Below are 27,716 nucleotides of genomic sequence, written 5' to 3'. Positions count from 1 at the left end.
CTCTCACTGGTCTGAACTCAGTAAGTGGACATGGAGACAAAGAGAACAGTAGAGCGAGGCTTTAATGGCGGTCTTGCAAGGTCAGGTGTCTGGTGAGCAGTTAGACTCAGGACAGTTACAACAAGCAGTTTATTCTGTAGCATGCAAGTCCCTCCCCTAGTTCCTCATTGGCTGAGTACTACAGGGTTCACATTCTTTCCTGGACATGGCCTAAGCAGGTTATATCTATATTAAGCTTTTTTACATTTGTCTTAATTTTATCGGCTGGTTCAAAACTTTTTCTGAAGTGTTGCACAGCCTGCTCTTTACCTCCCCCCGCTCTCCCAGCCAGTGACTGTTCTGACATGTAGGCTTCTTGTCAATACCCTTTTGTTTAAATGTTAATTCCTCATATTTAGTTTTATGCCATTTCTAACAGACAGAGTCCTTAACCTAGGGGAATCTGGTGCTGTTTCTGGGCAGATAGCCTCAGAATTGAGGTCTTGGACACCCTGCTGGTGTTCGAGAATTGCTTGGTGTTATGTGTGAGAAGACCCCCTCCCTCCCACACACTCTGGAATTGGGTCCAGGGACCCAAAAGGAGTTGCACCATTGTGTGAAAAAAAAAAACAGGGAAGAACTGATAAATTAACAATAATGAGCCTTTTGACCCATGAACAAGTTGTATCTTTCCATTTATTTGGGTCCTCTCTTATTTCTTAAACAACAGTTTTGTCATTTTGTAACTCCAGGGTGAAAATTCTGGGGCAAAATGCTTCTGAAACTGAAATCAGTCAAATGGAGAAATAAAGTGGGAGAAGCCCATTTATTTCTTACAAGTAGTTGTCCAGCGTCTCTCTTGACCCAGCTGCATAAGAAGAGACCCCACCCAACCTCTCCAGTCCAGATAAGCTCTCACTAGCCCTTGTAATTACCTATTGATATGGAGATAGACTACTTCTCTCCACCCCTTGGAAACACCTATTGATATGGAGATGCACTAAGCCAGGTGAGAAATTCTGGAAATATTACCCACTGCCCACCCCTCCAGAAATCTCATCTCACAATCTGATCATTCTCCATCTTCGGCAATGGCCCCTGGGTGAGAAAACTGTAGCATTGTAACCAGACTAATAACATAACAATAACAACAGCAGTAAAATCATGATAATACTCAAGCTGGAGGATTCACCTAGGTTCAAAGTCCTATGTAGATTAAGTCCATAGCTTGCCCATTCCACAGGCAGGTAGTAGCTGAAGGAGGTAGAGAGTTCAGAGCAATCATCATGAGGCAACTGCAGCCAGTGGGGGTGGGTCCAGGCCAGGGACTGTAGAAGAAAATAACCTTAAGGTGATAAGGTGCATGTTTTAATGACACCAGCATAAGCAAATCTTGTCCATCAGGTAGGATGCATGCAGGAGAGTGGTTCTATGATAGGACAGTGACAGGAATGGGATCTCATCCTGGTCTAGTATATCCCACTTTCACCCCTCTCCCTGTGGGAGTTACAGATGGGTCAATATATAGGGCTACGGGAGGTACATGCACTGGTCATAAAGATAAAACTTCCCTTTAAGATGTACTTACCTCCCAGACATTTGGGATACACTACCATGATCCTTGGGGGCCACTCTGTTGTTACTCCAGGAATACACATGAGGTCAGCTTTGAGGCCCTTTCCGCATGGTGCCAGAAGGACCAGCCATCACTGGTCCACGTGTTGAAATGTCCAGGGCCACGTCCACTCAACATGCAAGAGAGTGGTCCTCTGATAAAACAGTGGCAGGAATGGGATCTCATCCTGGTCTAGTACTGGTGAAATCACACTTTCACCTCCCTCCCTGTGGAAGTTACAGATGGATCAGTATATAGGGCTTCGGGAGGTACATGCACTGGCCATAAAGATAAAACAAAATTTCCCCATTAGATGCTCTTACCTCTTGGATGTTTTGGGTACACTATTGTGATCTTTGGGGGCCACTCTGCTGTTACTCCAGGAATACACACAAGGCCACTTCCAAGCTTCCAGGCCTTTCCCTCAAGGTGCCCAGAAAGGCCAGCCATCACTGGTCCATGTGTCGAAATGTCCAGGGCCATGTCCACTCAACAGTGTCTCCAGGGTTTAATGCAGTTGGGGCTCACAGCAGGATGTTGCTCTCCTGGCCAAATCCTGGCTTCAATAATTCCTCTTTGGATTGAACATACAGTTGTATAGGAGAGGCAGCAATGTGTGTTAGCATGTCCTCAGGACTCAATGCTCCTTTTCTGTGCTTCTCATTCAAATGCCATAGCATTGTCCATAAATGCACTGACCAGCCCCTGAACTACTGGTGTCTGACTTAAGGCCAGACTTCAACAAACCATTGTACCTCTCTATCATGCCTGCCTCAGTAGGGTTATATGGTATATTAAGCTTCTACTTTACTCCTAATTGCTGCACCCATTGTTGTAATGCATGTCCAGTAAAGTGGGCTTTGATCGCTTTCAATTACCTATGGCTGGCCATAGGCTGTAAAGAGACACTCTAAGCCCCTTTTGGTGGTTTGCTGATCTGCACAATGTATAGGAAAAGCAACCAACAGTCCAGTAGCTGTGTCCACACAAGTCATGGCATTCTAATATCCTTCTGATATGTGCAGAGACCCAGTGTAGTCTATCTGCCACCTGACAAGGGATATCGGCCTCTATTATTGTCCCATGTTGCTGTGGGACTCTGTGTAAGTCCCTGTTAGAGTACACAAGGCATTCCTTCTGGGCTCTGCTGACTTCTTCAAAGGTCAACAGCTAGCCCCACCAACAGGCTAGAGCCCACATTGTCTTTTGCCCTGCATGCAACAAACGCTGATGTAACCATTGGACCACATCAGAGGCAGACGTTCCTTCTAGCCAGTGCACCTGGGTCAATGTGTCTGCTTCATCATTCCCTGGGCATGCCAAAGGCAAAAGGCCACTCATATGATATCCGGTAACTGTCTTAGTCTGACCAGAGGCCTATAGGTCTTGCCACAGCTCTTGCCCCCAAAGGGGCTGGTGACCAGCCATCCATTTGGCATGTACCATGTTGGTAGCCACAGGGTCAAGCCCCAATAGGCAGCCCAGCTGTCAGTGCAGACAACTATAGGGGAGGGCTCCTGGGTGATCATGAGCCATACTGCCCATAACTCAGCCCATTGGCTGTTCTTTCCCTCTCCATCCTCCATTCATGTTGTCTCAGTCTTAGGATGGAAAACCACAGCCCTCCACTTCAGGGGCTGCTCACAACTGGAGCCGTCTATATACTGAGCATCTTCAGGTATAGAGGCTTTTCCCTCCTGATGAGGACTCTCAGCTAGCAATGGCTCAAAACCAAGTTCTTCCTGCTTCCCACTAGTATACACCACTGTCCCCAATAAGCGTTGGAGTTCTCCACTTAAGGGACTAGTAGAGAGGGTGCCATGCTACTGTAAATATGCACCCCATTTGGTCAGTGTATGTGTCTGTGCCACGACACTCCGTGGCCTTTGGGTCCAGTCTCACACCAACCTGCAATGGGATAGGTGGTTATTACCTTGGTCAGAACTGTTCTGGTGATGGGCTCTATAGCCAGCAAGGCGTGGTACACAGCAGCCAGTTGGTTCTCTATCAAGGTGTACCGGACCTCTGCTCCTTTCCATAGTTGTGACCAGAATCCAATAGGTTGGCTTGTCCATTGAAGCTGCTGCCAGATACCCCATCCATAATCATCTTTGGCTACATGAACATCTAGCTCACAGGGTCTTGTTAAATCCATTACATTCAAGGCCTGTACAGCCTTGATTGCTTGCTTAGCAACAGTAAAAGCAGCTGCACATGTTTCATCCCAGGCCCACCTGATGTCCTTTTGTACCAGCCGGTATAAAGGCTTCATAATTTGTGCCAAGTGTGGGATAAACACTCTCCAGTAGCCCAAAAGACCCAAAACTCTTGTAAGACTGCCACAGGGGTAGGGGTAGGGAAAGCCTGGACCTTGCCTGTGACTGCTTCAGGAATAACTTTAGTTCTACCTGACCAGACAACCCCCAAGAACTTTACAGACAAACCAGGTCCCTGAACCTTGGTGCTGTTCACAGCCCATCCTTTCTCCTGTAGATGTTGCAGCAGTCTAGAAACTGCCCCTTCTAAATCTGCAAGAGAATCAGATATGAGCATAATATTATCAATGTAGTGATACAGCTGCCCTGTTTCTGGTTTCTTCCATGTGGCCAAGTCCTAGACTACTACAAATCTGTGACAAATGGGGGGACTATGGAAGTCTCCCTGTGGAAGGACAGTGAATTTCCATTGCCTGTCTTCTGACACGAAGGCAAACTGTTCCTGACTTTACTGTGTTATGTCAATAGAGAAGAAAGCATTATCAAGGTCCTCACGTAATGGTACATCCCTAGTTCATGACTGAGTGTGTCCATAAGGGCTGCTATAGAGGGGACAGCAGCATGCAAAGGGGGTGTGACTTTATTCAATTCTCTGTATGCCACAGTCATACACCAGGTGCTGTCCAGCTTTCTCATGGGCCACACTGGGGAATTGAAAGGACTGTAAGTGGGCTTTATGATGCCCACCTTCCCTAATTCCTGTAGTTTCTCCAATATCCTTGTGTCCCCCAGGCAATTTAATCTGTTTAGTATTTGTCACTCACTGAGGTACAGGCAGAGCCACAGGTGGGTGCTTAGCATGTCCCCTCATAACTGCCGTTAGCACACGTACCCTTAGTGTGAACTCACCTGCAGTGGTCTGTAACCACAGGTCATACACCATGTCTACCCCCAGAATATATTCCATATTGGGAGAAAAGTACACAGTATACTCCTTTGGGGGTAAATACCCTATCCCCAATGGGATTTGGGCTTTCTTCACACTAATTGCCTTACCCCCATAGCTATCTATCACAGCAGGCCCAGGAAAACACTCAGGGTTGCCATAAATCAGAGAATATTTTCAGCTCCTGTGTCCACTAGTGCCAGGACATGCTGTACATTCACAGGGAACCAATGAATTGCTAATTCTACATGTGGCCTCTGGTCCCTACCATGTCCCCCAAGGTGGCGGCCTTGACTCTCCCCTCAGTCAAACTGCGACACCCAATCATTGTCATGTGGGGGTGAGGGCCCAGGTAGAGCCTGAGTGCAGTCTTGCATGGACACAGGACAGACATGGGTCTTTACCTCCAGTGTCCGTGTCCTGGACCTCAGTGGCTGGAACTGCTGCTCTGGCTCTAATTGGTGCCACAGTTCTAACAAGATCAAGTTTTTCTTTCACTACCCTGGCTTTTATCAAATTAACCCACATCTGGGTTCTCTAGGCCTTCACGGGGCCTTTTGCTCCTCTCCTTTCAGTCGTAGCCCATACTTCCTTCTGGGCTCTTATTGTTTCAACCTCCTCCAGACCTGCTAAAGTACAAGTAGCCTCACTTATGGGTTGCCCTATGTGGGGGCAAGAATAGTCACTAGGGACCCAAAGAGAGATGTGGGAGCTGTATGGAGCACCAGATTTCTCATTCCTACAGTGAACAACTCCTTGTCGTGGCCCTGGGGGTCCATATTATAGATGATATTTTTCATGCCCAGCTCCCGTAACACCTGTTGGAGCTCTGCATATGTTTTCCAGCTAGTGGGTATGTATGGTAAATCACCCTGATGAGGCCAAACTTCCCGGATGGCTGCTGTCAGCCAATCCAGAAGCACCAGATTCCCTGAGGTGTGACGGGCACTTTGCAACCACTGCTGGAGAGAAGGGTGAATCATCAGGGAAGCCAGTGTACTGATTTCAAAAGCTAATATGACAATGTTTTCCACCCCCATATCCCAGACACACAGAAACCATGTAGGCAAAGGTTCCAATGGCTTCTGCTGAAACCAGTGCTCATGTCCACCAGCTCATCCTTAGTATAGGGGCAGAGCATGGAGTGCTCCACAACCTGGAGAGAGGTCTGCTCCTCCCCCTGAGGAGCCTGCGGTTGTTGTTTCACTTTCTTAATTACAACTGGGTGGGCCTTTAATACAGGGGAGGCTGGTGCCTCAGGTGGAGCCTCAGCAACATATCCGCCCTTGGCCCCACTCCCTCATCCTCACCAGGCACCTCCTCTACCATCTCTGGGGCTGAAGGCACCACTCTTACCTCCACCTCCCCGATGGCCTCCTGCAGTGTGGATTCTCCAGCTCCCTCCTCCGTCGCTGCTGCCTGTGTCTTACAGGAGTGCAACCCATCTTCTCAATAACTGTCTTCCTTAAGGGCATCCTGTAGGTCATTGCCCATTTCCCCCAAGCCATGCCAAAGTTTGTCTGTCTCCTGCCAAAGTCTCTCTCTCTCCGCAATAACTCTTTCCACTATCTTGAGGAAAAGAGGTCCCACAGTCCCAGCTGCTACACGGCTACTCAGGGCCTCTGAGCATTCCTCTATCTCACAGAGGGCTAATTCCGCAGCTTCCAGTGTCTCCACGCTTCCCCAATTTTGGGGAAGGCCCCACCCCTCTGGGAGGTGCTTAACCCTAGACCATTTACCCACTAGGGGTGCCCCAGTTGGGAGCCCCACAGATGGGGGCTTCTGAGTGGATGCTGCACCCTCTACCACTGCAGATGCTGGGGCTTCCCCACCATCCACAGGGGGTTTCAGACATCTGCCCACCATCTCTAGGGGCAGCCCGCCCAAGGGTCACACGCATGTAGATAGATTTCGGGTTCAGAGGTCCTGCCGACTACCAACAGACAGATGTAACTGCGGGGTGAAAGTCCCAGAGCAAAATACGTTTGAAACTGAAATCAGTCAAAGGGAGAAATAAAGTAGGAGAAACCCATTTATTTCTTACAGTCATCCAGTATCTCTCTCAACCTGGCTGCAGAAGAAGAGACCACATCCAACCTCTCCGATATATATATATATATATATACATATATATATATATATATATATACTTATTGATATAGAGATGGACTACCTCTCTTCACCCCTTGGAAACACCTACTGATATGGAGATGCACTAAAGCCAGGGAGAGATTCTGGAAATACTGCAGTTTTACCCACACGTTTTTAGTGTGTAGGTCTTTCACATCTTTTGTCAAATTTGTTCCTATTTCATATTTCTGGATGCTATTGTAAATGGTATTTTAAAAAGATTTCAGTATCTCACTATTCATTGCCAATATATAGAAGTACAGCTGATTTTATATTTCATGTCCTGTATTTGTGCTTAATTCATTTAAGTTCTAGTACTTTCGTTGTAGATTCCATTAGATTGTCTACATAAATGATATCATTTTTGAATAAAAAGTTTTACTTTTTCTCCAATCTGAATCCCTTTTATTTCTTTTTCTTGCACATTGGCTCTGGCCAGAAACTCCAGGATGATGCTGAACAGAAGTGGTGAGAGGGGGGCAACCTCTTCTTGTTCCTGATTGTAGGGCCAAAGGATTCAGTCCTTCACCATTAGGTATCATCTAGCTACAGACGGAGAAAGTTCCCTCCTGTTCCTCATTTGCCTAGAGTCCCTATCAGGAATGCATTTCCGATTTTATTGTGCTTTTGCTGAGTCTATTGAAATGACCATGTCATTTTTCTTTTTAGTTTGTTTGTATGGTGAGCTATGTTGATTGATTTTCAAGTTGGTAAAATCTTTAGAATTTATCTGTCATGACATACTCATTTTCTTGTCAATGTCTGGTTTTGGTACCAAACTAATACTTCCCTCACAGATTGGGAAGTATTTCCTTCCTTACTCTTCAGGAAGAGTTTTTGCAGAAGTAGTAGTATTTCTTCCTTAAATATCTGGTGGAATTAAGAAAAGCTTTGAGTTTTCTTTCTGGCAATATTTTTTTGTTTGTTTTTAGCTTTGTATATTTATTACTTTTTAAAAAAATAAGTTTTTGAGATACAACTCTCTACTGTAAAATTCACCAGTTAGTGGTTTTAGTATATTGTGGGAAAGACTATTAATTCAATTCCGCTAATACAGAGCAGGGCTATTCAGGTTACTTTGGTAGTTTGTGTTCTTCAGTTAATGTATCCATTTCATATAAGTTGTTGAATTCATTGGTATAAAGTTTTTCATAGTATTATGTTATTAGTCTTTAATATCTGTAGCATTTTTAGTGATGGTACCTCTCTCATTCCTGATTTAATAATTTGTGTCTTCTTTTTTTCCCCTGATCAGTCTGGCTAGAAGTTTAACAATTTCGTTCATCTTCACAAATGGTTTGATTGATTTTCTCTATGGCTTTACTGTTTTCTGTCATTGATTTCCATTTTGATCTTTGTTATTTCCTTTCTTTGGCTTACTCTGGTTTAATTTGCTCTTTCTCTAATTTCTTAAGGTGGAAGCTGAGGTCATTGACTTGAGACCATTTTTCTTTTTTAATAGAGGCATTTAACACTTTAAATTTTCCTCTAAATACTGCTTTAGTATAACAGTATCTAATCTTTTCCTGATACTGTGTTTCATTTCATTTAGTTCAGAATAGTTGCTGATTTTCCTTATTTTCTCTTTGGTTAGTGAGTTACTTTGTAGTATGTTATTTAGGTTTTAAATATTTGCGAATTTTTCAGGTAGATTTAAATGTTATCTCTTTATAAGCTAGTGCAGTCAGTGAGTACTTTGAATCTTTGTAAATGTACTGAGAAGTGTTTTATGGCCCGGAATATGGTCTGTCTTGGTAAATGTTCCATGTTCACTTAAAAAGAATGTGTATATTCTGTTGTTGCTGGGTGGAGTGTCCTATAAATGTCAACTCCATCAAGCTGATTGAAAGTATTGTTCAAGTCTTGTTTCTTTTTGTTCTATAATTATTGAGAGGGTATAGTTTAGAAAAAAAATTTTTAAAGAAATAAAACCTAGAACCAGTTTTTCAAATGAAATCTTAGTGTGAAATCCTCAAATGTAAAATTGAGCTTGAATGACGGTGGAGGGGAGGTCATGTTCTTGGCTTCCTCTCCACCCCCTTATGGTAGCCCTTGACACACCTCCAGAGAACTGAGCTGTCCACTGATCACTGCCATAAAGTCCCCCCTGTGAGACTATATCTCAGCCTTATCCTCTTCCACTCAGCGTTTAAGCAGGACCAGTCTTCCAGATATTTCCTGCACTTTTCATGTGTTCATGCTCTGTTCATGCCATTCTCTGGCCAGAATGGCCTCTCTCCAGCAAAATTTTTCTCATTCTTTATGGCCCAGCTTAAATGTCACTGAGACTGGGTCACATGTCCACTCCGCATTCATTCATCTGTGTGGTACATGCCTTTAGGCACTCTGCCCTAGGCAAACTCTATAGGAATGAGGTATGAAGCTGTCACAGTTACATGGTGATCAGGATTTTTTTCTGTTGAGAATTTTGAAAACACAAGTTCTGATTTGGAGCATGACCCAATAGGAGATTTCATCTGTTTGCTCTATCATGTTTTAAGCTTTTAGAAGATAGGAATTATGAGTTTCACTCTTTTTTTATCTCCATTCTTATCGCTTCTCCCTTATTCTAGTGTAATACCTGGCAATCAGCAAATGTGTTTGAGTGAATGAATATTCCTGGTGGGTAGAAACATAATTACGGTAAATGTATTCAAAGTAGAAAGAAGAGGAAAATTCTCTGGAATGTCACAATTAGATTAGATCTGTTTTATGGAATTTTTCCATTGCTCTGGGACCAGATACCTCAAGACTTTCTAAATTGCTTTTGTCTGTTGACACAATTGCAACCTTATGTTCTTTTTTCTTTTTATGCTTGAAAGGAGGCATATATAAATTAAATTTTTTTTGTGGGTGCTTAAGCTATGAAGTTTTAAGAGGATCCAAGTTAATAATCATTTTTATTTTCAGGATGTGGCTTTATTTCTCCAAGAATTTAATGCCCCTGACATATTTATGGGAGTACTGGCAAAATCCAGATGTCCTCGATTAAGAGTAAGTATGTATATTCTCAAAGCCTTCTCTTTGGAACAAGAACAGCAGATAGTGCTGGATAGTCTTTCATTTTTCTCACTTTAATTTTCTTATGCCTACAAGTCAGTCTGCAAATGTTTGTTGAACATTACCAGGTACTAGTTAATGTGCTAGTTAAATTATTAGAAAAAGTTGGGGCTGGACCAGGCACATCAATACTTTGATTTAACAGCTGTGCAAACCAGATAAGCATAACTTCAAGTTACGCTGCTAGCGTGGCAGAACAGGGAACAGTGCCCAGCCCTTCCTTTCTGTTTGTTGCTTTTTTTATTCATAAAACTCTTCAATGCTTAAAAACCTTCATTCTAAACTCAGCCTGTTGTTCAAGACTTTCCATAATCCAAATCTAATTCATCATCCCAGCATAGAATCTACTCTCCAGATGATCCTTCTAATTTAGCAAGGCCTGTCTATTCCTTGCCTAGGGAGCTGCTTATGACTATTGCCATCTCCGTGCCTCCTTTTGTACGCCTTCCATCTCCTTTCAGTATTCCCATCTAGTATCCAAGGTGGTACTTTTCTTCAAATAAGTAAACTCTCCTTATTAAGTAAGCTCTCAGTGGTCATTGCTGATAGTAAACTCCCCAAAAGAATTCATCTGTACTTCTCGTCTAGTCTTTATCTATGGTCTGTGCAACGTATTGTGCTTTAAAGCCATTTAGGTTGCCATGTGCTACATGTGGGTAATTAGTAAATACCTATTAAGTGATTATAATTATAAATAATGTTATTTACTGAGCATTTAATTTTACTATCTTTTGAGCTAGGCTTTTATCTCCATTTTATAAATAAAAGAACTAAGTCTCAGGTTAGGAAATTTTTACAGGGTCAGGTAACCAGGAAAGAATGAGCTTAGCCTGTGTGATTTCGTTATAACCATTGTAGTGTATTGCCTCTGTTTGAAATTAGGAAGTAGAGAATTCTGTAGTGTATTTTTACAAATTGAATGTTAAATTAAAATTTTATTTGGTACAATGTTCTACCTGAATCAGGGCATGATAAACCAATGAACCACTTTTCCCTTGGGTTGTTACACTAATACAAATCATTACTTGATTTTCTCTTGGATTTTTCTGACTTAAATATGTTGACCCATGATTAGTATTTAAAGAAATGGGCTTATGTCAGGAATGGCACGTCTTAGGAATTAGTCATATCATTATATATGTCTGTGAGCTGTGGCCTGTCTATAGCAGTGATTCTCAGCTTTGGCCACACACTAGAATCAACTAGGATATAGGCTATCAAAGTTTACTGTGTCCTAGAATTACTGATTACTGGCCTCACCTCAAGGAGGTTTGGGGTAGGGTCAAGGATTTCAAACAAGTTCCCAGTTGATGCTAGTACTCTAGTACAGGGCCCATATTTTGAGAAGCTTTGCCCTAGGGAGCTTTTAAAAATCCAGAGTCAGGCCATACCCAGGTCAGTTAAAACAGAATCTCAAAGTGTGAGGCTCCAGACAGCGTTTAAAGTTCCCCAGGTGATTCTAGTGAGTAGCCAAGACTGAGAAACTTGGTCTTTGATTGGAAGTTCAATTATTCCCTCTTTAGTTTGTAAGGGAAATATGTTTCTTTCCTATTCTTACTCTTTTAACTTTTCCAAACACTTGACTGCCCACATTTTATTGAATCTCTTCCCTTCTGTAGCTTTGGAACCGCCTTACTCTCCTGGTCTCTGACCTCTTCAGTCACTTCCTCCGTTACTTTTATTTGTTTTATTCTTCCTACATACAAAATGTGAACTCCTTTCAACGTGTAGACCCAGATCCTTTGTCTTCTTTTTATCTATTTCCTTAGTGTGCTCATCCACTCTTTATACCCTTAAGTTGTGAATCTGTGCCTGTGGGATCAAAGATAGGACTTTCCATCTGATTTCCAGTACCATGATTCCAAGTTTCTTTCACCATTGTTTGTTTGCATGCTGCATTTTCCAAACCAAAATTCTGTATGTCCTAACTCAGTGATTCTCATACATGTGATCATAAAAATCCCATGGTGCGCTTAGTAAAAACAGCTTCCCAGGCTTGCCCTGGAGATTTTGATTCAGTAGCTCTGAGCTGGGACTCAGAATCTATATTTTTTTTTTATTAAGGTATAATTGATATACACTCTTATGAAGGTTTCACATGAAAAACAAAGTGGTTACTACATTCACCCATATTATCAAGTCCCCCCCCATACACCATTGCAGTCACTGTCCATCAGTGTAGTAAGATGCCACAGAGTCACTCTTCACCTTCTCTGTGCTACACTGTCAGAACCTGTATTTTTAACATCTTCTCTGAGTGATTCTTATGTTCCAGCAAGTTTGGAAACACTATCCTAAGTGAACTTACTGTTTTCCTTTCTTGTCACCGGGACCAATATTCTTCCTGGAGAGATGAATCAACTTGAAACCTAGAGGTCATATTCAACTGCTTTCTCCTCTTGCCTCCCATCAAATTATTTTGCTTTCACCTTGAGTCTTTCTCAGTTTCATCCCTCTCCGTGCCTGCTGTCACCACCCTTAATCTTCTTGGGCCTTGATTACTGAGATTCAGTCTGATTTAGTTGTTAAATGCTCAGGCTCTGGAGCTCTGCTATTTTCTAGTCGGAGATCTTGGGAAAATTGCTTGACTTCTCTGTGGTTTAGTTTCCTTATCTCAAAAATGGGGATAATAATAGTATCTACCTTGTTAATTGTTACATGAAATAATAATGGAAAGTGCTTAGAGAAGTGCTGGGGCATACTAAGTGCTAAATAAACATTAGCTGTTTTAATGAGGTTAACGTCTTTTAAAGTTTTTTCACTATCATGCATTACACATTTTGCTGCCAGAATGATCTTCCTGAAATATCACCGTAGTATGTTGTCTTACCTTGAAGACCTTCGTGGTAATCTCAAATAATTATTCGCAAATAATCTCCTGGGTTAAATCTTAATTCTTTAATTGGCATTCAGGGTCCTTAATCCTGATCCTTTTTACTTGCTGTATTTATATCATGTTATTCTCCCACTTTGTACAACAGGCAGGCTGCTGTCTTTATTTTCTACTGCATTGCCATGTACATTGTTCTCTTCCTGCCTTTGCTAATACTTTCCCCCTTGTTTGAATGTCTTTCTTCTTGTTTGCTATTTAAATCCTACCAACCATTTAAGACTCGGTTCATCCATAATATTTCTTCTTGCATAACTCCTACATAAATTTGGTCTTTCATCCCTTCTCAAATATTGTAAACTTGTCAAGATTGGGTGCAGGCAGCGTACTTCTATATGCTGCCTCTCCATCTCTTCTCCCCAAAAACTTGGTGTAGTGAAAGTTTTTTCCAAGTTATTATTTTTGTATATGTCTTTCATCTCAGAGCCATTGTGACCTGTGAAATTTGATTTGGCAGGAAATCTGTGTGGGAATTTTAGGTAACATGGCCTGTTTCCAGGAAATATGTGTGTCCATCAGCAATGATAAAAATCTTGGGTAAGTTTTACTACATAATAATTGTGTTTTTAAAAAATAGATTAATATTTCTTATCCCTAAGGAAATCCTAATGCACAGAAGAGATGAAATATGAAATGTAGAACTTCCTATTTCCTAATGAATACTCTCCAGAGACTTAATTGTGTATTGATGGTAGTGAGGGCCATGACACTCTTTGTGGACATGATTCAGGATTTAGGCCTGTTTTCTTTATTGGTTGCAAAGGGACCTAATTTGTCAGCAGGCGGTAAGCCAGATAGGATAATAACCAGTGGGGAAAGTTTGGAGGTGGGCGTACTTGACAAGAGTTCAAAACAGTATAGGCTCAGGGAATTGAAGGGCTCAGAGAACTAGAGTCTGGAAAAATTCGACTTTTCTCAGGGTCACCCTGAGAACTTTGACTTGGGTTGGGAGTGAGACTTGCCAACAGACTAGGAGATACAGGATTGCTTCTGTGATTCAAAGGCTTTCATACTTCTTATTGGAGGTTAGTTCTCTTCTACATGCAGTGGGGTTTTAGGCAGAGGGTTTTGTGATGGTGGGAACCCTGGTGGTTACTTTAAGAGGTCTGAGAACATTATGGAATTATATCCTAAATTTTGTGAGTGTATTCATTTTTTGGCAGAAAGTTCATGGCTGTTAATCAGAATCTCAAAGAAGTTTGTAAATTTCTTAACAGGTTAAGAAAAATGTTCTGGGTGGTTATTGTCAGCTAGTGCTGTCAGGATTTTATTACAGGATTCAAGTCCTGGGTTCCAAAGTAGAGGTGATTACCTCTTCAAGATGTTGTGGGACTTAAAGATCAGAGTTTAAGGTATTTATTCTTTAGTAATTGATGATCATGCATGGAATAAATGATTCAGGATTATGTTTAGTCTCCAGTGATCCCTACCAAAAATTGGAGAATGAGTAATGCTAATTAAGTTTTATAAATTACCTATCTTTAAATTAATATGGAACAGTTTATATTGCTGATGGGTTATAAATTTGTTCAACCACTTTATAAGAGTTGGGCAATATGTTGTCAAGTTGGAAAATATGCATGTACTGTGACCAGTGTCTCTCATAGGTCTATGGTAAGAGAAACCATGCATGTGTACATCAGGATACTAAGACAAAATATATAGGAACATTCGTTGAAATAGAATCAACCCAAATGTCAATCAATAGTGGACAAGAAAATAAACTGTGTTATATTCATACAATGAAATGTTCTACAGCTATAAGTCAACGAAATAGCTACAGGAACAGCATGAGTAGATCTTAAAGACATGGTGTTGAGCAAAGAAGCTAAGACTCATAAGAATACCTACAATTTCTTTCTTATAAAGTTCAAAAAATGTGTAGAATAATAAAATTATTGAGTAAAGCAAAAAAATGATTGCTGGAAAAGTCAGGATAGTCATTTCTAGGTGGGAAGGAGAACTGTGATTTGGGAGGGACACATGGCTACAGAGGTGTGCACTGCTCTATTCCTTGGAAATATGTGTTTGCTTTATAATTATTCATTAAATATAGACTTGTGTCTTATAGGCTTTTCTGTATATATGCTATATTTCACAATAAGAATGTTAAAGAAATTAAGTGAAAACTCTAATTTGATATTTGAAATGAGAGAGGTGAGGCACATTGGGTTAATTTTTCTGTTTTTATAGGCAGGTTTTGTTGCACTGTTTGTATGATTCAGACCCTCCCACTCTGCTGGAAACAAGCAGGTATGCCTTCCTCTCTTTATGGATTCTATGTATTCACTCCCAAGGGAATTTAGGACAGTAGAATTAATTCTCCATTCTTGAGTTTCCTTTACTGCTTTTGGAATACAGATATTTAGCTCACATTTATCATGTAGGTTGTTGCTCACTTGCCTTTCCCAGTCAGAAGTGGCCAGTGTCTGGGTTGAAAGAATCCAGGAATATCCAGCTATTTATGACACCATTTGCTTCATTATGTCAAGTTCAACAAATGGTAAGTCACCAAGTAATCTAAGAAAAAATTTCTGGTTATATTTAATTGTTAGGAAATCATGTGACTATTTCTGGAGGTCACTTTTAAAAAAAGGGTAAGTGTAAGGTGATAAAGTATTTTAGTTCAAAATATATTTCTTCTTAAGCTCCCAGGATAATGATAAATCCCCCATTTAAAAATGAAAGAAGACAAGCAAATTTAAACAAAGGAAGCAGATAAGTTGCCCTCAGAATAAGAAGTGCTTTGGCAAGATTTGGCTTTCTTAGGATAGCTATAGGAATTTTGATTAACCCTTTGCTTTTAAACTTTTGTTCTCATTTCTGTGTCTGTTTTATACTCCACAGTTGATCTGCTGGTGAAAGTGGGGGAAGTTGTGGACAAGCTTTTTGATTTGGATGAGAAGCTGATGTTGGAATGGATAAAAAATGGGGCTGTTCAGCCTCTGGACCAACCCCAGGAAGATTCTAAAGAGCAGCCAGTGTTTAAAATTGTGCCCTGTGTACTTGAAGCTGCCAAACAAGTACGGTAGGTAAGCTCTTTTGTGCAAAATGTTCTGGGAAAATCCAATCGCTAGAAATATCCTTAGACAGAGTCAGTTTTAGTTTCCTTTCAACAGGATGAATAGCACACAGTCAGTGTCTGTCAGGTTTGGTTCATTACTAATACTGTGTTGACAGTATATTTGGTCTGTGCAAAAATCATAATTGTTACAAAGTACCTGTCTAAATATTACTTAGTTATAGGCTGTTGTTCAGTATTAATTATGGTTACTGTCTTAAAATCTTCCTCAATTTTGTGTAATTTAAATCAAATAGGAATTATTTTCTTGTGCTTTTTTTTTTATATTGAACATTTAATGACATCTTCAGTTAGTGTCAGACATCATTTGTTTTCTTGCTTCTTGTATATATATATATGCCAGTCTTGGATATGTGACTGGCTCTTGGGCTCTGATATCTTGCCAAGAGTGATCACTAGGTCTGGTGGTCATTGAAGCTGTTTATTGCTAGTCATAGAAAATTAATTTATGAACTGGTCTGCTTAATGTCAGTTGTACATTCTTAGTGCTTAACCACCCACTTCAAAGCCTATTAATTTTCTGTCCTCTATCCAAGTGAGGATTAAAATTACCATTTTTCCCCCAAACCTGCTTGTTTAGTATTCTCAATCTAAGTAAATGATGCAATCATTATCCCATTTGGATAATATGGAAGAAATGTGGAAGCCATTACTGACTTTTCCCATCCCACTCTTCCCATGGCCAGTCAACCACCAATACTTGTTCATGACTTTTTTTGCGGAATCATCTATGCCATCATCAGACCACTGTCTCTCAGCTAGCCAACTGCAGCATTTTCTGACCTGAGTTCTCTACCTCTAAGCCTAGACTGTACAGCCATCTTTCCAAAGCACACAGTCATCATCTCACTCCCATGCTTCAAACTCTTCAATCACCTGCCTAAGGATGAGGTCCACAGAGTTTTTAAAAACTTGGCTTATAAGGAAGGCCCTTTGCAGCTCCTGTCCATCTTTATTCCTTGTATTCTGTGTTTCAGCTGTATGAAATTTCTTTCATTTCTTCAGCTAAACCAAGCTCTCTTGCTCCTAAGCCTTTGCATTTTATGTCTCCTCGATCTCAAACATTTCCTTCCCCTTCCATGTTTTTGCATAAACATCATTTCTCTCAAGTTATCTTCATGAATTTCCAAACTAAATGAAGTCTGCCTGATGTGTGTGGTCTTCTAACCTCTTGGACTTCCTCCAGTGTTACATTAATATCACTTTGTTGTAATTACCCTTTTAATTATCTTGTTTCCTTTTAGACTCTAAATTTCATGGAGGTAGGAGCAATGTCTTATACATTGTTTTCCCAGTCCCTAACATAGTTGTGCCTGAAAACAGTAGATACTTATACTTAAATATTTGCTGAACCATCTTTTTAATTGTTTGCTATCTTTTCACTTAATTGTTTGGTTAAAGAACCAAGACTGAGTTTCTAGGAATCCAAACTAATCACAAACATTATACTCATGTGGTTTTAGTAATCTAGGCTAGGGAGCTGGGATAATCCTGTGAAATTTTAAGAACATCATTATCGATGATGCTTGGTACAGTGGACCTTTCATTATTCTATAAAAGTTTCAGTTGCTTTTTGTCTTTATTATTCAAGTAATCAAGAATGATGAAGTATCACCTAGCAGGTTTCTGTATTGTTGCTTTCGTGAAACAGAACCAAAAAGAATATTAACTTCTTGTCCAATGTGTATTGATTGTATTACATACTATTTGTATTTTGACTTATTCCTCCATTAGGATGTAAGCGCTGGTGAGCGCTGAGACTTTGTCCTGTTCCATTTTATCCTGAGCACGTAGGGCAGTGACTAGTATGGAATTATAAATGCTTGTTGAATGAATGGGTAGATTGTAGTCCCATAGACAGTAAAGTTGTTGACACAGTGCTTTTGCTTTTTGTATTTAGCTCTGAAAATCCAGAAGGGCTCGATGTTTACATGCATATCTTACAGCTGCTTACCACTGTGGATGATGGAATCCAGGCAATTGGTAAGATGTTTTATGGGGAAGTACTATAATTACTCTTAATTGTTTTCTGTTCTTAAAGTGCCACTTTGTTTATCATCTTTATTAAGTACAGTGTCCTAATACTGGAAAAGACACTTGGAATTTACTTTTTGACTTGGCCTGCCATGAATTCTGCCAGTCTGATGATCCACCCATCGTAATTCAAGAACAGAAAACAGTGCTAGCTTCTGTTTTTTCAGTATTGTCTTCCATCTATGCTTCACAGGCTGAACAGGAGTATATAAAGATAGAAAAAGGCAAGTATCATTTTAGTTCACTAAATTAAATTCTGGTCTATCAGATTGTAAAGCCCAGGCTTGTGTTTGTTGTTCATTTGGTTCCTTCCCCAATCCTTGTTTTAGTGTATTTATTCCCCTGATTACAAAAATATTAAATGGTCAATGTAAAATTTTGTTAAAAAAATATATATATATATATATTTGTAAAATTTATAATAGGATACATAGTGTTTATGATCCTACCGTGGAGAGATAAAATTAATATACTTGCATGCATATATATCTTCTAAGTACTGCTTTTTAGGCAACTTTTTTCATTTACTAATATAAAATGAATATTTTCCTATGTAAACAAATGGTCTTTCAGAGAATGACTTTTACGATTACTATCTATGATCCATCTATAATTTGTTCTGGGGTTACATGTGAGGTATAGTTTCATCTTTTTCCAGATGGCCACCCCCTTGTCTCATCTTAACATCATTTAGTGAATAAGGCAGTTTATCAAGACTTACTTGAAATTTCATCATTACTGTGTTCTAAATTTCTGTATGAATTTTAGTCAGCTTCATTGTTTTGTTCATGTATCAGTAGCCACAGTGTTTTAGTTATTAAAGCTTTATGTTTTAATACCTAGTAGGGCTAGTCCCCTTCATTCTAATTTTTCAGAATATTTTTGACTACAGTTGGCCCTTGAACAATGTGGGGGTTAGCAGCACTGACACCCACCACACCCCACACCCCCAGTGCAGTTGAAAATGTGCATACTACTTTTGTTTCCCCCAAAATTTAACTACTAATACCCTACTGTTGATGACCCTTACCAGTAACATAAAGTTAATTAATACATATTTTGTATGCTATATATACTATATTCTTAAAGTAAGCTAGAGGAAAGAAAATGTTAAGAAAACCGAAAGAAGGAAAATAGACATTTATGACACTGTATTGTATTGATACTGTATGTTTACATTGTCTGCTTACAAGATGAATCATCTGTCAGTACCTGCATCAGTATTGTCTCACATGAAACAAAACACTGTACATATTACATGTATTATTAACCATAGACATCAAAAATGAAAAGATAATGTTAAAAAGAAATTCATATGTATTTATAGGTGTAATATTTTATGTATTGATAATGAAGAAGCAGCAGACTGATTACTTAATGGAAGCCTAGTGTAATTGATAAAACTGCTTCACTATAGCCCAGCTATACACTAATGAATGAATCATTATAAAAATTTTAAGGTGTATAGTATTAGAGTCATATTCATAATACAGAATTGGAAACATTGTTACATTTTTAAGAAACCACTTACCTGTGATGATAGGTAGCTAATACATAGTTTCTTTAGTTATGAGAGGCATACTATATGGTAAAGTAATTCTCTGAAAGAAAGTTATAAAACACTAAGAAAACTAACACATCACTAATTTTGTGCTAAATACCACTCATCTTATGCCTCTATAAGGTTAGGCTATCCACTTCCATGAAGTCTTGTACATGCGTTTTACATGATGAATACTTAGGGATGACACAGAAATGTCTCATACAATTCTTATGTACAGTTAGCAGATTCTTCACATGAAGATGCTCACATACCTGCATGCAGATAAATTTATTAACTGTATGATGTGATGATTATTTACTGCCCATTAAGTGGAAGTGGATCATCATAAAACTCTTCATCCTCTCATTTTCATGTTGCGTGGGCTGAGGAGGAGGAGGAAGAGGAGGTAGACTTGCGTCTTAGCTGTAGCAGAGGCGGAAGAGGTGGAGCAGGTAGAGGAGGCGGCAGGAGGGCTGGGGACACTTGGTGTAACTACAGAAATACATCTTGATTTCTGTCTGACTTTTTGGCTTTTTCATTTTTCTAACAGTGTTTCTATACAGCAGCAATTCTTCAACCATCTGCTTTAATTTCAGTGCCCATATCATATTAAGGTCTATGTTATAAAAGAAGTCAAAAACAGTCTTGAATAATTGGAACTCTTCTGCCAGATTATCTAGTGTCAGTTTGTTTTCTGGCACTGCTTCTGCATCTCCATTTTCTGGCCCTGGTTTGGAAGCAGTCATCTCCATCAGGTCATCTTCTGCTAATTCCTCTTGTGCAGAAGGTGTCTGTTAGCTCTTGACTTTCTCTAAGATCCATATCTTGAAACCCTTCACCTCCCACCGTTTTTGCCAGTCTTTCATGATTCCCTTGATTGGCTCTGTCATAAAACCTATGAGGTCCTGCCCATCCTCTGGACACAGTTTTCTTCAGCAGGGATTTGTTGTTTTAGGCTTGGTGGATTTCACAGCTTTTTCTATAATTAGGGCATCTTCAGTGGTGTGATTCTTCCAGACGTTCATGTTCTCTCCATCAGAGAGCTCTTCCATAGTTGACAGTCCTTTCCATAGCTTTTTCATTTTTCTAACAGTGCAAAAACTTTTTAGTTTGATGTAGTCCTGTGTAATGAGGCTTAATCTGCCTGTGCCATAGTCCATAGATACTGTTCCTGCCACCTTTGCATGAAGTCAGCTGAGCATTTCCCTGATACTCAGGTTTTAGTCCCTTAGTGTGTGCCTCAGTTTTTTTTTTTTTTTAAGGTATGATTGATATATACTCTTATGAAGGTTTCACCTGAAAAAACAATGTGGTTACTACATTTACCCATATTATCAAGTCCCCACCCATACCCTAATGCAGTCACTGTCCATCAGTGCAGCAAGTTGCCAGAGATCCACTATGTCCCTTCTCTGTGATACACTGTTTTCCCCGTGCTCACCCACACCATGTGTACTAAACATAATACCCTCAGTCCCCTTTTCCCACCCTCCCACACTCCTCCCCTTTGGTAACCACTAGTTCATTCTTGGAGTCTGTGAGTCTGCTGCCATTTTGTTCCTTCAGTTTTGCTCCGTAAATTTATACTCCATAAATGAGGGAAATCTTTTGGCATTTCTCTTTTCTCCATCTGGCCTATTTCACTAAGCATAATGTCCTCCAGCTCCATCCATGTTGTTGCAAATGGTAGGATTTGTTTCTTTCTTATAGCTGAATAGTATTCCATTGTATATGTGTACCAATCTTCTTTATCCATTCATCTACAGATGGACACTTAGGTTGCTTCCATATCTTGGCTAATGTAAAAAGTGCTGCAGTAAACATAGGGGTGCATATGTCTTTCTGAATCTGAGAAGTATTCTATGGGTACATTCCAAGGAGTAGGATTCTGGGGTCAAATGGTATTTCTCGTTTTAGTTTTTTGAGGAACCTCCATATTGCTTTCCACAATGGTTGAACTAGCTTACATTTCCACCAGCAGTGTAGGAGAGTTCTCCTTTCTCCGCATCCTCACCAGCATTTGTTGTTCTTAGTCTTTTCGATGCTGCCATCCTTGCTGGTGTGAGGTGATATCTCATTGTGGTTTTAATTTGCATTTTTCTGATGATTAGTGATGTGGAGCACCTTCTCATGTGTCTGTTGGCCATCCGAATTTCTTCTTTGGAGAACTGTCTCTTCATATCTTCTGCCCATTTGTTATTCGGCTTATTTGCTTTTTGGGTGTTGAGGTGTGTAAGTTCTTTATATATTTTGGGTGTTAACCCCTTGTCAGATATGTCATTTACAAATGTGTTCTCCCATACTGTAGGATGCCTTTTTGTTTTGTTGATGATGCCCTTTGCCATACAAAAACTTTTTAGTTTGATGTAGTCCCATGAGTTCATTTTTGCTTTTGTTTCCCTTTCTTGAGGAGATGGGTTCAGGAGGAAGTTGCTCATGCTTATATTCAGGAGGTGTTTGCCTATGTTGTCTTTTAAGAGCTTTATGGTTTCATGACTTACACTCAAGTCTTTAATCCATTTCGAGTTTACTTTTGTGTATGGGGTTAAACAATAATCCAGTTTCATTCTCTTGCATGTAGCTGTCCAGTTTTTCCAACATCAGCTGTTGAACAGGCTGTCATTTCCCCATTGTATGTCCATGGCTCCTTTATCATATATTAATTGACCGTATATGGTTGGGTTTATATCAGGGCTCTCTAGTCTGTTCCATTGGTCTATGGGTCTGTTCCTGTGCCAGAACCAAATTGTCTTGATTACTGTGGCTTTGTAGTAGAGCTGAAGTTGGGGAGCCTATTTCCCCCAGCTTTATTCTTCCTTCTCAGGGTTGCTTTGGCTATTCGAGGTCTTTTGTGGATCCATATGAATTTTAGGATGATTTTCTCTAGTTTGTTGAAGAATGCTGTTGGTATTTTGATAGGAATTGCATTGAATCTGTAGATTGCTTTAGGCAGGATGGCCATTTTCACAATATTAATTCTTCCTATGCATGAGCACAGGATGTGTTTCCATTTATTGGTATCTTCTTTAATTTCTCTCATAAGTGTCTTGTAGTTTTCACTGTATAGGTCTTTCACTTCCTTGGTTAGGTTTATTCCAAGACAGTTTGACTTCTTCCTTGCTAATCTGGATGCCTTTTATTTCTTTGTGTTGTCTGATTGCCATGCCTAGGACCTCCAGTACTATGTTGAATAGAAGTGGGGAGAGTGGGCATCCTTGTCTTATTCCTGATCTTAAAGGAAAAGCTTTCAGCTTCTTGCTGTCAAATATAATGTTGGCTGTGGGTTTGTCATATATGTTCTTTTATTATGTTGAGGTACTTGCCCTCTGTACCCATTTTGTTGAGAGTTTTTATCATGAATGAATGTTGAATCTTGTCAAATGCTTTTTCAGCATTGATGGAGATGATCATGTGGTTTTTTGTCCTTTTTGTTGATGTGGTGGATGATGTTGATGGATTTTCGAATGTTGTACCATCCTTGCATCACTGGAATAAATCCTACTTGATCATGATGGATGATCTTTTTGATGTATTTTTGAATTTGGTTTGCTAATATTTTGTTGAGTATTTTTGCATCTGTTTTCATCATGGATATTGGTCTGTAATTTTCTTTTTTTGTAGTGTCTTTGCCTGGTTTTGGTATGAGAGTGATGCTAGCCCCAGAGAATGAGTTTGGAAGTATTCCCTCTTCTACTCTTGGAAAACTTTAAGGGGGATGGGTATTAGGGCTTCAGTAAATGTTTGGTAAAATTCTGCGGTGAAGCCATCTGATACAGGCATTTTGTTCTTAGGTAGGTTTTTGATTATCAGTTCAATTTCGTAGCTGGTAATTGGTCTGTTCAGATTTTCTGTTTCTTTCTGGGTCAGCCTTGGAAGGTTGTATTTTTCTAGAAAGTCCATTTCTTCTAGGTTATCCAGTTTGTTAGCATATAATTTTTCATAATATTCTCTAATAATTATTTGTATTTCTTTGGTGTCTGTAGTGATTTTTCCTTTCTCATTTCTGATTCTGTTTATGTGTGTAGACTCTCTTTTTTTCTTGATAAGTCTGGCTAGGGGTTTGTCTATTTTGTTTATTTTCTCAAAGAACCAGCTCTTGCTTTCATTGATTTTTCTATTGTTTTATTCTTCTCAATTTTATTTATTTCTGCTCTAATCTTTATTATGTCCCTCCGTCTACTGACTTTGGGCCTCATTTGTTTTTCTTTTTCTAGTTTCACTAATTGTGAATTTAGACTGCTTATATGGGATTGTTGTTCTTTCTTGAGGTAGGCCTGTACTGCAATATACTTTCCTCTTAGCACAGCTTTGGCTGCGTCCCACAGATTTTGTGGTGTTGAATTATTGTTGTCATTTGTCTTATATTGTTGTCATTTGTCATATATTGCTTGATCTCTGTTTTTATTTGGTCATTGATCCATTGGTTATTTAGGAGCATGTTGTGAAGCCTCCATGTGTTTGTGGGATTTTTCATTTTCTTTGCGTAATTTATTTCTAGTTTCATACCTTTATGATCTGAGTAACTGGTTGGTAAAATTTCAGTCTTTTTGAATTTACTGAGGCTCTTTTTGTGGCCTTGTATATGATCTAGTCTTGAAAATTTTCCATGTGTACTTGAGAAGAATGTGTATTCTGTTGCTTTTGGGTGTAGAGTTCTGTAGATGTCTCTTAGGTCCATCTGTTCTAGTGTGTTCTTCAGTGCCTCTTATCTCCTTGCTTATTTTCTGTCTGGTTGATCTGTCCTTCAGAGTGAGTGGAGTGTTGAAGTCTCCCAAAATGAATGCATTGCATTCTATTTCCTCTTTTAATTGTTAATATTTGTTTCACATATGTGGGTGCTCCTGTGTTGGGAGCATAGATATTTATAATGGTTATATCCTCTTGTACTGATCCCTTTATCATTCTGTAATGTCCTTTATCTCTTACTACTTTCTGTGTTTTGAAGTCTATTTTGTCTGATACAAGTACTGCAACTCCTGCTTTTTTCTCTCTGTTAGTTGCATGAAATATCTTTTTCCATCCCTTCACTTTTAATCTGTGTATGTCTTTGGGTTTAAGGTGAGTCTCTTGTATGCAGCATATAGATGGGCCTTGTTTTTTTATCCATTCAGTGACTCTATGTCTTTTGATTGGTGCATTCAGTCCATTTACATTTAGGGTGATTATCAATAGGTATGTACTTATTGCCATTGCAGGCTTTAGATTTGTGGTTACCAAAGGTTCAGGGTTAATTTCCTTACTATCTAAGAGTCTAACTTAACTCACTTAATATGCTGTTACAAGCACAATCTAGAGGTTCTTTTCTTTTTCTCCTCCTTTTCCTTCCTCCTCCATTCTTTATATATTAGGTATCATATTCTGTACTCTTTGTCTATCCCTTGATTGTCTTTGGGGATAGTTAATTTAATTTTGCATTTGCTTAGTAATTAGCTGTTCTACTTTCTTTACTGTGGTTTTATTTCCTCTGGTGACAGCTATTAAGCCTTAGGAACACTTCCATCTATAGCAGTCCCTCCAAAATAGACTGCAGAGATGGTTTGTGGGAGGTAAATTCTCTCAGTTTTTGCTTATCTGGAAATTGTTTAATCCCTTCTTCAAATTTAAATGATAATCTTTCTGGATAAAATAATCTTGGTTCCAGGCCCTTCTGCTTCATTGCATTAAATATGTCATGCCACTCCCTTCTGGCCTGTAAGGTTTCTGCTGAGAAGTCTGATGTTAGTTAGCCTGATGGGCTTTCCTTTGTATGTCATCTTATTTCTCTCTCTGGCTGTTTATAATAGTCTGTCCTTACCCTTGGTTTTTGCCAATTTTATTACTATATGTCTTGGTGTTGTCTTCCTTGGTTCCCTTGTGTTGGGAGATGTGTGGATTTCCATGGCCTGAGAGACTGTCTCCTTCCCCAGATTGGGGAAGTTTTCAGCAACTACCTCCTCAAAGACACTTTCTTTTTTTTTTTTTTTTTTTTTTTTATTGAAGGGTAGTTGACAACAGTATTACATTACATTAGTTTCAGGTGTACAACACAGTGATTCAACATTTATATACATGATAATTCTAGGTACCAGCTATCATCATACCAAGTTGTTACAATATTTTGACTATATTCCTTATGCTATACATTACATCCCGGTTACTTATTTATTTTACAATTGGAAGTGTGTTTATATATATATATATATATATATTTTGTGTGTGTGTGTGTGTGTGTGTGTGTGTGTGTGTGAGGGCATCTCTCATATTTATTGATCAAATAGTTGTTAACCACAATAAATTTCTGTATAGGGGGGTCAATACTCAATGCACAATCATTAATCCACCCCAAGCCTAATTTTCGTCAGTCTCCAATCTTCTGATGCATAACGAACAAATTCTTACATGGAGTACAAATTCTTACATAGTGAATAAGTTACATGGTGAACAGTACAAGGGCAGTCATCACAGAAGCTTTCGGTTTTGCTCATGCATTATGAACTATACACAGTCAGTTCAAATATGAATATTCATTTGATTTTTAAACTTGATTTATATGTGGATACCACATTTCTCTATTATTATTATTTTTAATAAAATGCTGAAGTGGTAGGTAGATACGAGATAAAGGTAGAAAACATAGTTTAGTGTTGTAAGAGAGCAAATGTAGATGATCAGGTGTGTGCCTGTAGACTATGTGTTAATCCGAGCTAGACGAGGGCAATAAACATCCACGTATGCAGAAGATTTCTCTCAGAACATGAGGGGGGAGGTTCTAAGCCTCACCTCTGCTGCTCCCCATTTTCTCACCAGATGGCCCCCTGCGACTGTGCCTGTCTTAGGTTGTTCCTCCCTTGAGGAATCTTATCCGTCTCTGGCTAACCAGTCATCTTCCGGGGCCATACAGGGAAATGTTAAGTTGGTAAGTGAGAGAGAAGCCTTATTGTTTGAAAAGGTTAGCTTTTTACTTCTTTGCATATTTATGCCCTGTGGCTTCTAGGCCCAGCATTTGTCTTGAGGTGTCTTTACCACTTGGAAGAATTATGATACTCGGTAAATTCGACATGTGGCACGAGTTTCAAAGACACTTTCTATCCCTTTCTCTCTCTCTTCTTCTTCTAGTATCCCTATAATGCGAATATTGTTCCGTTTGGATTGGTCACACCGTTCTCTCAATATTCTTTCATTCTTAGAGATCCTTTTTTGTCTCTGTGCCTCAGCTTCTTTATATTCTTCTTCTCTAGTTTCTATTTGATTTATTGTCCCCTCCCCCATATCCAACCTGCTTTTTTAATACCCTCCATTGTGCTCTTCAACTATTGGATCTCCGACCTGAATTCATTCCTGAGTTTTTGGATATCTTTCCATACCTCCATTAGCATGTTGATGATTTTTATTTTGAACTCCCTTTCAAGAAGAGTCATAAGGTCCATGTCATTTAAATCTTTCTCCAGAGTTAGATTAATTTTACTCTTGACCAGGTTCCTTTGGTGTTTCATATTTGTATATGGCGCCCTCTAGTGTCCAGAAGCTCTACTCTGGAGCTGCTCAGCCCCTGAAGCAATGTCGGGGGTCACAGGGTGCAGTATTGGTGCCTGGGGGGAGGAAAGAGCTGTTTCCTGCTTCCTGGCTGCTATGCCTGTCTCCACTGCTGGAACCAGTGGGCCGAGCACACAGGTATAAGCTTTTGTCCCAGAGCAGCCGGATATGGATCCCTGTTTTCCGCAAGCGACTGGAATCTCAGTCTCTCCAGAAATTCTGCCTGTATTAGCTTTCCAACCCCGTAATCACACAAGTATCATGAAAGCACCATGAAATGTAGGTCTGTGCTCCCAGAGCAGATCTCCAGAGCCAGGTATTCAGCAGTCCCAGGCCTTCCACTCCCTCCCTGTTCCGTTTCTCTTACTCTCACCCGTGAGCTGGGTGGGGGAAGGGCTTTGGTCCCGCCAGGCCACAGCCTTGGTACGTTACCCTGTTCTGTGAGGTCTACTCTTTTCTCCAGCTGTATGCAGTCTGGCACCATCCTCTTTCCTGTTGCTCTTTCAGGATTAGTTGCACCAACTATATTTTCTAATTGTATACGGTTTTAGGAGGAAGCCTCTGTCTCTCCTCTCACGCCGCCATCTTTTGGCCTCAATTTTGATGACAGCCATTTCAGAAGGTAGGAGAAAATTACAAGTGATAACATTGTACCAGGACATACCAGATTTCTAGGAATTTCACACAATTTCTGGAACATTTATGTACC

The 27,716-nt window shown here is 39.7% G+C and overlaps 1 protein-coding gene across 1 annotated transcript in view; it reads left to right on the top strand.

The window, feature by feature from the left end:
* Positions 1–27,716, top strand: part of SAAL1 (serum amyloid A like 1) — a 46,519-nt gene that overhangs the window by 8,232 nt on the left and 10,571 nt on the right. The window contains exons 3-9 of the mRNA XM_036888141.2: positions 9,797–9,880; positions 13,294–13,373; positions 15,030–15,089; positions 15,224–15,339; positions 15,684–15,864; positions 17,819–17,901; positions 17,988–18,176. Coding sequence (XP_036744036.2) covers positions 9,797–9,880; positions 13,294–13,373; positions 15,030–15,089; positions 15,224–15,339; positions 15,684–15,864; positions 17,819–17,901; positions 17,988–18,176 — 793 coding nt within the window. The remainder of the gene's footprint in view (positions 1–9,796; positions 9,881–13,293; positions 13,374–15,029; positions 15,090–15,223; positions 15,340–15,683; positions 15,865–17,818; positions 17,902–17,987; positions 18,177–27,716) is intronic.

Source organism: Manis pentadactyla, chromosome 9 (assembly GCF_030020395.1).
Source record: "Manis pentadactyla isolate mManPen7 chromosome 9, mManPen7.hap1, whole genome shotgun sequence".
NCBI lineage: Eukaryota > Metazoa > Chordata > Mammalia > Pholidota > Manidae > Manis > Manis pentadactyla.
Note: the sequence above shows the minus strand (reverse complement) of the source record. Positions and strands in the feature narration are given on the sequence as shown.